This window comes from Nanorana parkeri, unplaced genomic scaffold, assembly GCF_000935625.1.
Source record: "Nanorana parkeri isolate BGI_ZX_2015 unplaced genomic scaffold, ASM93562v1 scaffold1767, whole genome shotgun sequence".
Lineage (NCBI taxonomy): Eukaryota > Metazoa > Chordata > Amphibia > Anura > Dicroglossidae > Nanorana > Nanorana parkeri.
In genome coordinates this window covers 595-14779 of record NW_017308035.1, presented here as the reverse complement: position 1 = coordinate 14779, position 14185 = coordinate 595, and the positions used below count along the sequence as shown (strand labels likewise).

Below are 14185 nucleotides of genomic sequence, written 5' to 3'. Positions count from 1 at the left end.
ACCTAGGGCCCCTGTTGCCATGGTGAGCACAGGGCACCATGGCAACAGGGGCACCAGGCGGCCAACACAGCTGCAGCTTGGCATGGAGAAGAGGGGCCCACAGGCTACAGCTTCTCATCGGATCCCTGCTGCCTCTGCCCATACAGGATTTAGCGCTGCAGACGGCGGGGGGGTCGTAGGAGGTAGCAGTCATCCAGGATGGCCGAGTGTTGAGTAGAGAAAGAGACGCTCGGCCAGGATCTGATAGCCAGCGGCTCTCTCTCTCCTCACCGCTCGGCCATCCTCAAGTGACAGGGCTTACTCCTCCGCCCCCCCTGCCGGATTCAGCGCTCCCCCCTCGCTGGCTTCAGTGCCTAGGATGGCAGAGCGGAGGATCGGTAAATATCTGTGATGTGTGTGTGCAGGGCAAACACTGGAGTAATTTGTGTTTGTAAATAACTGTGGACACATAGTACTATGTGTCCCCAGTTATGTTTGAACAGGAAGTGCTTTACATCACTTCCTGTTCATTCATGAGTTTCTCAATGGGTAGAAGCACTCACGATAGAGGCTTCTACCCATTGATAACTGGATGGTAGTAAATATTTTACTATCACCAGTTTCTGAATGAATGAGAAGGCTCTGTACTGAGTGCTTTCCATTCATTCAGAACAGAGGCTGCAGAAAAAGAGATTGAGGACTATGGGGTCTATTCACTAAGCTGCCGTAGGCAGCCGAGTGAATGACCGACCTGAAGCGAAGTGAGCCGAACGATGTCCGGCTATTCACTTCAGGCTGGTACGGCTGAAATCAGCCGTACATCGGGTGGCTTCGCGTGGCTTCGGGTCGGCCAAACATGCTGCGCATGTTCGGCCGACCCGAAGTGCAGAAGGAGTTCGACCGAACCTCCGGCAGGCTACTCGCTGCTGTGAGTGAGTGAATAGTCAAATGCCGCTGAGCGGCATTCGGCTCGGGTGTTCTACTCGGTCCCTCTGTGGGACCGAGCAGAACAGAAAAATAGTTGAAAAAAGTAGAAAAAAATAAATAGAAAACGATTGCGGTTCTGCTGCCGTCAAAAATAAATACATTTGGCCATAGGAATGGGCACCTGATGGAGAACTGCAGCAGAGGGCGGGTACAATAGCTAGTTTGCTATTGGCTATTGCAAATTGAAATAGCCAATAGGAATCTAGCAATGCATTCCTATGGAGACACTTTTTTTTTCTATTCTGACACGGCTCCGTGTCAGAAAAGAAAAAGCAGTGTTTCTCTCCTTGGCGGCCAGGAGCGGGAGACTCCTGGAGCACCCGGGAGATTTAGGCTGCCTGGAGATCAGTGTCCCTGGTTAGCTGGTAACCAGGGACGCTGATCTTTCTGCAAGTGGCCAGAGCCATCCGTAAGATCACGGCTGGCTCCGCCCAGCTGTCAGAAGCAGGCTGTCGGCCGGCCAATGGCGCGGCTCAGCCGAGGCATATGCCTTCGGCTCGACTGAGCCACTCGGCCAAGTTCAGGAGCTGTACGGGCTATAGAGAATAGCTTGAGTTCTGATTTACGTTCCAGAGCTATTTTCACGTTTTTTAGAAGGTTTTTAATTTGGCAATAACTTTGTTATTATTTATGATACAGAAATAAGTTTTTTCTTTTGGAACAAACAAGTTTTTTTGTGGTATTGTCTTTGATTTATTTTATTATTTCAAGCTGAACTCTTTTTTTTTGACATTTGCTATAAAAAGACCCATGTGTCACCCAGATGCTGCTGCGCGAGGTAAAACTGTTACTTTCATTCATCACAGACACTACTTCCAGAGCTGAAACTTAAAGTCTTGGCTCTACTTGGCACTGTCAGTGATAATAATGGGTCCCTCGCCTTTCATATTCTTTTTCATAGAATACAAGGCGTTTTGTGATTGGATTGGGGGAGATTGTGAGGTTTATTCATACCTCCCCTCTTGCAATCACAGAACGCCTTGTATTCTGTGAAAAAGAATTTGATGGGCTAAGGACCCACTATCACTGTACTAGAGCCAAGACTCTGAGCTCCAGCTCTGGAAGTTCGTCGCTTAAAGTACTATCTGTGATGTGTATTAAACCATATTGGTTTAGTCTTTGATCTTTTATTTTTGCTCCTTAAAGGTATACACTTTGAAGTAGCAGTATGTACTGTGATGTATGAAGGTAAGGCCGCATTCCCAACTCTGTCCCCATAAGACAGAATTCCTATCATTTCCTGTCCTCTGATAGCCAGTTACTGTGACAGGAAGTGAAGGGAAAGCTCCCCTATGGGGACAAAGACATTGATGAAGACCTGTCAGAGATTCTAACACGTTATCAACAAAAAGTTTTGGCAGAAATTGAGCTTTAAAGCCAAACTCCAGGCAGATATAAAAGACACAGAGTAATGCATTAATATATTATTCACTGTATAGTTTTAAATGCAAGCAGTGCATGTAACTGAATCAACCCATGTATTAGCCTCTTGCATACAGCGGAGGTCAGGCTTGGAGAGGGAGAAACAGTCAATCAAGTGTACTACAATGATCCTGTATTCACAAAAGCATGCAGCCAGGAGCAGAGAGCACATTTGCAAAGATGAGATCATCAGCCTACTGCTTCTTCTTCCACTGCCCAGTCAAAGAATGTGGAAAGGTACAAGAGCTGGAAGTGTTACTTAATTGGGTCTCCTTCCCTGCTAGACAGGGCTGTGCTGTGCGGCAAAGCTGTGTAAATCTCAAGACAGGATGTACAGATATACAAATCTTTTACCAGGTAAACCATCTCCCTTACATGCATTGTATCTGTGTATTTAGCTGTTTACCTGGAGTTCAGTACCCTGCTACTTGAAGTTTTTTCAAGTAGCAGGGTAGAAAGAAATAGCCAAAAATAGTAGAATAGCAACAAGTAATCAGACAGATATTAGCTGTAATTACATTTACGTGTAGTATACACTGCTCTCTTCACGGGGTATGTTGTAAAAGGCAGGGTGTTGCTACCTACTAATTGAATTTTTTAGTGACAACATAATGCATTCCAATGTCTACTGCTCAAATTCTCACAAATCCTCATTGTATTTAATACTGCAGGATTGTGGTTGTTTGAACAGCGGTATCGGCAATGTCTGAAACTTATTGTTCAAGGACTGTTCCCATGTGCAGACAACTCTGACAAGTGCTGCTGACAAGCAAACAAGTGCAAAAGGAAAGTCTTTTTGCTGGCATTGTAATGTTCACTCTAGTAAATAGGAAACATAAGTACAATGAAAAGTTACATTTCCTTTTCTACTGCATGTTACACTCATATTTATGTATTAAAGAACTCCAGGATTTATTAAAATGCACCTACTATGCCCAATTGGCAGTTGGGCCAGACTGAATTTGCAGGAATCATAGTCACAAATGTTAAGGGAGAACTCCAGGATTAAAATTAACCCTTGCACTGGGGCTTCCACTACACTGCATTATTACCTACTTCTTTTGGTCCAGGGATGAAAATATAGAAGATTCACTCACCTGATCCTCAGCCCTGCGGCAGTGACCGCACACCTCTCTGCCCCTCAGCTCCAGCAGTGGTATGTCCCTCAGCACCTTCAAATCTAATGGACCTGCTTTAGAAGTGATGACATCATAGGTCCTTAGACTGCCAGTGCCTGGGGAAGAAGAGGTTGTGGGGACTGGGCTAGCAGCCAGGCAGGACTGAGGATTGGGTGAGTATATTTTCTTTATTTTGCATCCTAGACCAAAACAAGCACTTAAATGAGACTAAACTCAGGAGTTAAATCTTAAAAATGCATTCAAGTTCTTTAAATATTAACACAAATGTATAATATTTGTGTATCACACGGCTGTAGATCCTCCAATCATCTCTGAACTTTTACTGCTTCAAGCTTGCTCCCATGATGGACTACATCTCAATACAAGTTGGAGGGCTAAACATGAGATGGTAGTTCGTCATTGGATTGAGCTTGTAGCGGTGACTACTCTACAACACACACAGGGACCGTGGGGTACAAAAGTAGCGGACCTCCAGAAGGAAGGACACTGTCAGCACCAATTCAGAGATGATTTAACCACTTAAAGACCGTGGTGTTAAACCCCCTTCCAGGCCAGGCCATTTTTCAGTATTCAGCGCTGCTGTATTTTGACTAGGGCTGGTAATGATTAAAATTTTAGTGTTCGATTAATCGAAACATTTTTTAATCGATTAATTTCGATTAATTATAACGCACATACAGATCCAACTACATTGGCCTATACACATACAGCACAGCAATTAAGTAATAAAACGAACTATGATCACACTAATCCAGCACGTTATTAATCTCACATGCCCCACTCAATATGGCCGCCGCTTGAGTGGGGCAACTCAGAATAATAACGTGCTGGATTAGTGTGATCCTAGTTCATTTTATTACTTCATTGCTGTGCTGTATGTGTATAGGCCAATGCCTTGGCTGGCGCTCGTGTAGAAAGTTTCTTGGGCAAACTCACCGGCCCAAGTGGCTCCTTCGGCTAATGAAGGGGGAGGAGTCCGGTGACGTCACGGACATCGACGTCACTGGACTCCTCCCCCTTCCCTTCGTTAGCCGTCACGGACATCAACGTCACCGGACTCCTCCCCCTTCCCTTCTTTAGCCGACGGAGCCACTTGGGGAAGGGGGGAGGAGTCCGGTGATGTCGATGTCCGTGACGTTACCGGATCGTCGACGGGACTCCCGGAAGCCGGCGGAGAGGTGAGTGTTTTCATTAGCGATCAAAATAATTTTAATCGATCAAAAAGTTTAACGATTAATCGAGAAATTAATCTTTCATTTCCACAGCCCTAATTTTGAGTGACATTTATTCCGTCATGCAACGCTGAGGACAGATAGAGCTTTCTTTTGGTGGTATTTAATCATCACTGGGGTTTTTAGATTTTACTTCATAACAAAAAAGTACCATAAATTAAAAAAAAAAACTGTTTCCCTATGAAATGTTATGAAACATTTATTATCACCCCAATTTGTTGGTAAAATATAAAAGACGGGGTCATGTCGGGTAAATAGACACCAAACATGTCAAGCTTTAAAATTGCGCGCACCCGCGAAATCGCAGAAAACGACCACACACAAAATTGGCCATAGGCGACGCTTTAAGCTTTCATCAGTTTAATGTTATCAGTAATTAATGGCCCTAGAATTATTGCTCTCATTCCAACGTTCGCGGTGATATGTAACAGAGATCTGCTTCATCATCTTCCCTATAGCTTCTGTACCGGAGAGTGACACTGAATGCAGGAAGTGATGTAATATACATCACTTCCTGCATTCGGGGACTAGAGATCTCCCTTTGATCTCCACTGACAGCATAGCCGTGTCGGTCCCAGCCACAACGGGTACAGCGAATCTCGGGAGTGGCAACGGCGGCGACGGAGGGGGGGTGCACATCTGCAGTTACTACAAGCGATCAGGCGCTTCTAGAGACGATTGATCACTTGAATGTAAACAGCCATCGCTGGCTGTGTACATTGCTGACAGTTTCCCCACTTGTGTACGCGCTGGGCACCGTGCACGGGCGGGGGGCTCCTATAAGGCTCCCGTCCAGCCGTTCAGGAACGGCCATGGACGGGAGATGGTTAAAGTGACATTAAAGTCACAATTCCCCCCCCCCATGCTGCTGCCTCTTGATCCGATCATCTTCTTCTTTCCAGTAGTTTTCAGGAGTCCCTCTAGCGCTGGTGTCGGTCTCAGATCCAGCGTAGACTCCTCGGGTGCCACAATGTCTGTCTGACGTGCATGTTTACAGCTGTGTACATTCACCTCCACTGTGCCTCTCCTCTTCTCCCCGCCAAAGATCTCTACTGCGCATGCGCCCGCCCGATCATCCTGCACGGCCGCTCGAGAAGCTTCAGATCTTCAGCCGGGAGCGAGCAAATGAGACAAAGGTAAGTATTTACCTATTAACTTATTTTTTTTGTTTTGTTTTTGGATATATCTACTGCTTGCTAGCAATAGATATATGTAACAGAAAAAAAAGGCTTTAATACTACTTTAAGGATCTTCGCCCGAGTGATACACAAACACAAAGATACATTTTTCATAGTAGTTAGGGTACTTGAAGGCATTTTTAAGATTTAACTCCTAGTATCACTTTAACCCTTGCAGTGAGGGGGTAATTTGAATACATTTTGCATCATTTTGAATCCTGGAGTGCTTTCTCAACATTTGTGACTCTGATTCCTTAAATTCGATTTGACACAACTGCCAATTGGGCCAAGTATTTAAGATTGCAAAACGGCAAAAATCTTAGATCAGTCGTATGATCCAATTAATCCCAGTATGAGATCAGCATCTGTCACACGAGATCTGAGAGGTTGGAAGAAACCTATGAAATGGCACTCTAACACCAGATTAGAACCCCAGCGAGAAATATTTCTTCCAAAAAGAAGTTTTCTGAATCCAATTAGTCCAACACAATCTGTTCTACAAACATCCACCTCAATACATGAAGGTACTCCTGGCTTCTTTTCCCAAAACTACTGATTTACAAAATATAAAAACTAGAACATCTGTTCACAGTTATCGATTAACTTTCTGTTCTGCTCCAGATTTGTAAATCAGCCTACGTATTAAACAACATGTTCTTGCACACGTTATATAGATATGTCTTTTCTAGAACTGCAAGCCAAGATCTAGTGTAAACTCCCTCTGTGACAACATGCAAACCTGTCACCTCTTACCAGACATCGCTGCCTGTCCTTCTGTGCTGGGAAGAGACGCAGTTTAGGGATATGTATAGAGGGACGTCCTCCTCCTCGTTTACCTCAATTCAGTCCATGTGAATCTGTTAATATACTCAAACAGAGACCTCAAATCCCATGTAGTATCAAAAGCCCGTTCCGCAGGCACAGTGCTGTCATTGTCAGCTCATGCAGTGGACAATGACTGGCTCCTGAATCCTCCCCTTTTTACTGTACAGGCATTGAACGCCCGTCTTCTGTTTGAGCTGACTAGAGGGGAGGAGAGAAAACTCTTATAATAAGACATTCAAATTAGTTTTTCTTCCACCATGTACAAGTTTACTTCTGTCTGTTGGGATTGAAAGAAAATTGTATTTTTGGTAAATACTGGAGTTACCACCTGATCTCTATTCTTGGGTGTGTGCAATGGATTTACTTAAGGCAAATAGGCTGTTCACTTTACAGGGGAAATTTCTACTTAGCTTAGTGAATGTGGTGAAATTTACTTTGCAAAGAATACCTAATCACATGCAAGGAAAATAAAAAACAGTATGTTTGCTTGCATATGAGTGAATGATAGAAGTTGGCAGAGCTTCACCACGTTCCCTAAGCCAGTGCTTTTCAACTTTTTTCAGTTATGACACCCTTTAAAAGTGTGCAAAATCTTGAGGCCCCCCAATCTAAAATATAATGGCTTTTGAGGGGTGACCCCAATTAAAAACACAGAAAATGGAGTTCCTCTTTCACATTGAAGTCCCACATTCAAAGCAGGTACCTCCCTTCACATCAGAGCCCCCTTTTTTCAAATCAGAGTCCCCTCTTTCACATTAGAGCCCCCCCTTCATATCATAAGTACCTCCTTTACATCAGTATCCCTGTTCACATCAGAAGCCCCCCCTCTTTCACATCAGGAGCCCTCTCCACATCAGGTGCCCCCATTTAACATCATAAAATTCCTTTACATGAGGGTCCTCATTCCCCCACATGAAAGTTCTACAAACACACAGGAGCCACAGCTAAGGCAGCATGGCAGAGGGTGGGAGGTAAAGCAGGACTGGATAGAGATAAACTTCTATCCTTTTCTGAACAGATCTCACCCTCCCTGGATTAAGGTGCCCACACAACTTGCGATAATCGCGGGAAATCTCGCGATCGTACGGTTATCGTAAGGTGTGTGGGAGCCGTGCGACCTCTCCTACTGTAAGATCGCACGACTTTTATCTTAGGAACCAGCCGAACGTCGTACGATTTTCGGATGGTTTGTGGCATGTTCGCAAGATAAAAGCCGTGCGACCTTACAGTAGGAGAGACACTTACGATACCGTACGATCGTGAGATTTCCCGCGATTATCGCAAGTTGCAAGCGCACACTGCCTGTTAAGCATTGCAGTCATCAGAAGCCCGCCCCTCAGTGGGGTGGGCTTGCGATGATCGCAAGTACGATCTGCCTGTCCAAGATAGGCAGATCGTAAGTTTTTTTACTTACCTTACAACCATCGCAAGACAAAAGTCTTGCGATGGTTGTAAGGTCTGTGTTGACGGTCGCGTGACAGACGCGCATATTACAATACGCATAGGTGTGAATGGGGCCTTGGCATCCATGTTTCCATGGTGCTGGGACCACAGGAGGAAGTAATCAAAGAAGAGAAATTGTACTGACTATATGTTTTTGTTCCATCATTCTTGTCTATCCAAAAGAACAAAAAGTAATGACTTGAAAATGTATAATCAATGTGAGTTACAATGGTTACATGTTATGGAAAAAACTATTCAGAAATGATCAATAGCATTACAAAATTGTATTTTGGATATTAGTGCTCAGTTCCCGGTAGAACGCAGCGCGGGGGAGCACTCTATCCAAAACACAAATTACACTTTAAAGAGGAACTCTTAAAGTTGTGGCCAAAAAAAGGAAGAGGGAAAAGGACTAGCCAACAGTGTTCCCTTTGGTCTCCCTGCAGCTGATATTTCCCCATTATTTGCTATGCCTTGTTCTGCTTTGTGTTTCTGTGTGTAGGTGGCCATGTTGGCAGTGGGAGGGGTTTACTTCCTCATTAAAGAGTCTCCAGCAAGGTGAATAATGAGCAGCACAGTATCACCAAATCTAAATCTCATGAGACTGGTAGTTGAAAGCAGTGGTGCCTTAGATCTCAGATATACAGTTTTGAGACTGTAGGCACAGACGTGCCTCGGGACACTCACTCGTCAGGCTACTACTTAGACGCAATTAACAGGTTCTCAGGCATCCTCTTTGGCCAGTTTACAAAAAGTAAAAAATCGATTTGGGAGAAAGCAAGAATTTTTATTGCAGATTTTTTATTTTCCTGACTTTACTTCTGCTTTAAGCCTGCACAAATAAACACTTACCTAAATTCCCCCACCCAAGTACCTTATTGAGTGGCCCTAAAAAACATTCCGGCCATGTGCATGTCCACATTCATTAATATGAGTAGTCTGTACTTTACTGGATGGCTAGGGGCTGACATGAGTACACACCATTTAGAAAAATATTTAGAAGTATAATTTCTCTTTAAAAAAATGATATATGCACTGTTTTTGTATATATTGGGTTTTAGACGCACACACTGATTTTTTGCATGTTCTATTGACTCAAAGTGTAAACATGAGGAGCTAAACACAGAGCCATAATTTAACCTCAGGATGTAACATCTCTCCGTATCCCATCCTTATTTCATATTTGTTATTTACTAAATACATTTTACAACTGCCACAAATTCCCAAACAGACTCATGGATTGCAAAGATCAGCACGTGGGAGAGGTGTGAAGAAGTCTGATGAGACACTCGCAGGTGTTATATGTACACAGGTGTAGCCTTCACATGAGACTGCCAATCAGGTCTGTGTGAGAAGACTGTGCTGAAAACAACTATTCTCCAACTCATGTGCCAGTAGCTAGAACTATTCACTGCCACTGAGCTTCATTTTCCAGAAGATAAAAAACATCAGTGGTGTGGGGTCTTTAAAATTGGGCCTTTAGTGTTGGCGGTGCTTTCACACCATAACCCTTCAGAGTTATTCTTGACGAGTGCAGGTTTGGACCCTGCTCTAAAAATTCAAATTATATATACCTGTCACACAGGTGTGGAAAAAAATGGGCCTTTGGTGTTGGTGCCTCCACACTGTAAGGTCTCGTTCACACCTAGGCATATTGCACATGCGCGTCTTTCGCACGTTTTTTTACCACGATTCGCGGTAAAAAAAGTTGCGCGACCATCGCGCATTTCCGAAGGCTACTTGGCTGTATCCCAATGGAAACGCGCAACAAAACGTCCCAAAGTAGTACATGTACCTTTTCAGGCGTGGGCCGTTTTGTAGCGTGTTAGGGAAGGGCGGAAATACGCCAAGGTGGGAACGAGACCATTGAATACAATGGGATTTATATTGTTGAGCGTTTTGTAGTGCGTTCGTCGAGCGTAGAACGCGCTACAAAACGTTCAGGTGTGAACGAGGGCTTACCCCTCGCAGTTACTCTTGATGGGCGCAGGAATGGGCACACAGCATGTGGGAGGGAGGATGTTCACCCTCCTAAAAGGACACCTGTCACCTTGTTGGCCTTTCAGATGCAGGGCTTATTAAAAAATTTTATTAGAGAATGTGGAATGGGAAATTGGTACTCGGGTGCAATACTTTATCGCATGTGGTGCTTGTTGCACTATAAACTGTTGTACAATGGCTTATTATGAAAAGAAAAAAAAGGAAAAACAAACAAATAAAAAAAGGGAACACCTGCGACGCAGAAGGGGGAACACAAGTAACACAGAAGGGTGAACAGCAATGAGGCAGCAAAATTAACATGCTGCTGAAAAAAAATACTTAAAGAAAAAAAAAAAACGGGTGACGAAGAAGGAGGAACACCAGTGACGCCACTGACACACAAAAAAAGAAAAGACAGTGAATATACAGCACACACAAATGCCAGAAGTGCTATTTTGTGCTGGGAGGGCACTGAATTGGTGCTCCAAAAACAGTAACCTAACATGGAAAATTTTATTTTATTTTTACTTATATAAGTCTACAGATAAATCTGGCCATGTGCTGGATGGATTTTTGTATGAAGGCATCCGTGTGAAAATTTCATCAGAAAATTCAATAATGCCATCAGAGACTTGACGAATGTTGTTCAAAATTTTGTTTATTTTTAACATTCAATTTTGTAATGAATGGAGTTTCCCAACCAAGAACCACATTCACTGTTTATCATAAATTTTCCTTCCTGCGCCTTCGATTTTTTTTGTCACCACAGTTTAAAATGATCTGAACCCGTTAACTATTAGAAAATAAACAAACATTCCAAAAAATTTATTTTTTTAACCAAATTCCACAGGTGTATAGCTGTTCTTACTCATTAGTTCCATCTTGATGGTGAGAGTAGTTGTCACACCCACCTTATCCCAGTGTCATTGTTCATGAATGGAACTGAACAAATGTTATCAATATAGTTCTTCTGGGAGCCTTGCTGGGGCTGGTAACTGTATGTATTCAGTACTATAAAAGTGTCATTATAAAGTGCATTTTAAATCCATCTAATTTCTGATATGATATATTAGATTAGATGTTTTGTCACTAAACTGCTGCCATCTTATTTGTGTATTTAGACAATCGGCTTCATTTGACAATCATTTTGATTTTAACATTTAATGGCTTTCTATTTTCTTACATTTTAATTCATTTAAAAGAAAACATCTTATTTTTCCAGAATGGGCTTGCATTCTGTGCTGAAGCAGATCTTGTTGTTTTCATCTGGTCCTAGTAATAATGTCTTGCACATAAATTATTTATTATCATATTATTGCTCACTGTTTAAAAAAAAATGCTGCCATCAATTAATAGCAACATTAGGTCTCATGATGCTAACACTAAGATGAGGGAAGAGTAGCATGTGGGAGGGAGGATGTTCAGCCTCCTAATAGGACACTTTGTCATAGTTTAACTCATTAAATGCCTGACATATAGTTCAAAATTGTTAAAATATTACATTCTGTCTATGTGCTGGCATTTTTATAATCATTTGCAGGGAGACATTGCTGTCAAAGCACTATGTCTGAGCAAGACAATATTTTGATACTACAATTCAATAATTTCATTGTAACTAAATCGGTTAGAAATTTTGTTCTTTGTATTTGAAATACAGCACTGTAAAAGAGTAACACGATAACAAATAACAGTAACAAGATAAATGCAGATAGTAAGAACTGAAAGCAACCTAGAATGCAAACATTGATGTTATTTGTTCAAACATTTCCATTAATCAACATTTCCAGTAAGCAATATTTCCAGGGCTCTAGGGGTGTAGTTAAAGCAACAGGGGAAAACAATTTCAATACATATCTGCAACACATGTACATTTTTTATACAATCTTTATATCTTGATACATTTACAACAAACACTCCTCTGCCAATACTGTGAAATTTGCTTTGAATAACACAGTCTCATTAAAGAAGAACTATGGGGTAACCTTTTTTTTTACCATAACTCTCTGCTGGGTCACGGGAGGACATATATTACGTCTTCCCATGACCCAAAATTCAGCATATAGCGGGCTATTGCCCGCTATATACTTAGAGCGCCTCAGCCCGGACAGATCACGACAATACTGTCGAGATCCACCCAGCTGGCTGATTGACAGCTAGCTCTGCCTCTCCAGAGGCAGAACCAGCTACGCCTGCCCCCTCCGCCATCCATCCCTCCAGTCAGCCCTGGAGGATTGGAGAGAGGAGGGGGGAATTCCTCTGGGGAGCGGTGACTGACAGTCATCACTCTCTGCAGGGAAGTGAGCGGATCAGCTGTATGTTTTTTCGCTTACTTCCCAATCAGTAGAGTCAATGTGTGACAGTTTCAATATCACAGGTCGGCTCTAACTATGGGGATGAGTGTAATTCACTCACCCCATAGTTCTCCTTTAAGTGTTATTTAATATCAGTGTCCATGTATCCAATCCCACGAAGTAAACTTCTGATTATCCACACCACCGATGTGGCCCCCACTTATTGACACTGCTGGAGCAAGCCGATGAAACACCATAAAGTAATCTTGCTCACTGTTTACATATGACCCTCACCAAAATTTAGTGTAATCTCACCAGCATTCCCTTCTTCCCTTCTTAATGGGGATAGAAATGTTTTTTTTCTGTAGAAGAGGTACATAGTATAATTACGTAAAACAATTAATATTTATTAAAAATAAAACCCTGCTCACATGGAACATAAACAAGACATCCAGCAAACAGGAGTATATACCTTAATCCAAAATCCTTCAGCCAGGTTATGGTCAAAAGTTTATGCACCAGAAGTAACTGCAAAGCTGTGGCTCTCTAGACAGCTCTGACTGCTCTGCACTGCTTCTGGGTGTCACATTGTAAAGGCTCCACTCTTGGGGGCGCTAGTGAGCAGCCGACTAGCATGAACGTCTGCTAAAACGGCTCCACACCACTCGGGCGTGTGATCAATCATAACACCGATCATCTCCTCTCCTACCCGTTACCCCACCTTACAGCCTGACTCCCTAGACCCTCCGGCATCACCATGGGTAAAAATCAACCGGAGGCCCGGTCCCAGCAGAAGACGCCGGGCTCCTCAAAATCGTGGCCTGAATCCAAAATGGCGGCCGCTCCGGCCTCGCCTGCCAGCCACTCGCCTGAGCTGCTGGAGTCAGCAAACGACTCCTCCAATGATGGATTCTACCCTCAGCCTTCAGAATCGCAACAGGGGACTGAGGTCAGAGATGCAGTCCTCCTGGACAAATTTAAGGTACTCCTGCAGAGGGAGCTGAAAACTGCAACTGACAAGCTGGCAACACACTTATTCAAAGACATTAGGGAGCTGGGCACCAGGATACACGACATTGAATACAAGGTGCATGACATTGTCACAGTAATCGACTCTCATGAAGAAGACCTACACAATGTAAAATCTGACCTTTCCACCGCCCTGCTCAAACTTGAGGACCTGGAAAACAGAAACCGCAGAGGTAACCTACGCATTAGAGGGGTACCCAAACACGTGGACGATTTGACATCCACCGTCACGGCTTTGTTTCAGGAACTACTTCCGGGCTACCCGCTGGAACGCCTCGAACTGGACCGTGTGCATCGCGCGCTGGGCCCAAAGAGGGTTAATGATCCCCCCCCCCGCAACATCATACTCAAACCCACCTTCTATAAAACGAAGGAAGCTATCGTGCAGGCCGCATGGAAACAACGCACCCTGCACTTCCAGGACTTTGAGTACCAGATATACGCGGACCTGGCGCCGCAAACTCTCCTGAAACGAAAAGCTTAGAGGCCCTTCCTCACTACTCTGCAACGCCATGCCATCAACTATAAATTGGGGTTTCCATTGGAGGCCACCTTCACCCACGACGGCAGGTTATACTCCTTCTGCTCCCCCGAAGAAGCAGGGCCCCTCCTAGAACAACTGCAACAGTCGCTCCCGATGGTCTCCGATGAAGACCCCCCCCCCACATCTCACTCCTCTC

General features: G+C 43.7%; 1 protein-coding gene across 1 annotated transcript in view; it reads right to left on the bottom strand.

Annotated features, from left to right (window-relative positions):
* LOC108799602 (synaptotagmin-15-like) overlaps positions 1–6754 on the bottom strand; it is a 60573-nt gene extending 53819 nt beyond the window's left edge. The window contains exon 1 of the mRNA XM_018571489.1: positions 6691–6754. Within this exon, the coding sequence (XP_018426991.1) occupies positions 6691–6697 (7 nt within the window). The 5' untranslated portion in view covers positions 6698–6754. The remainder of the gene's footprint in view (positions 1–6690) is intronic.
* Between the last annotated feature and the right edge of the window lie 7431 nt (positions 6755–14185).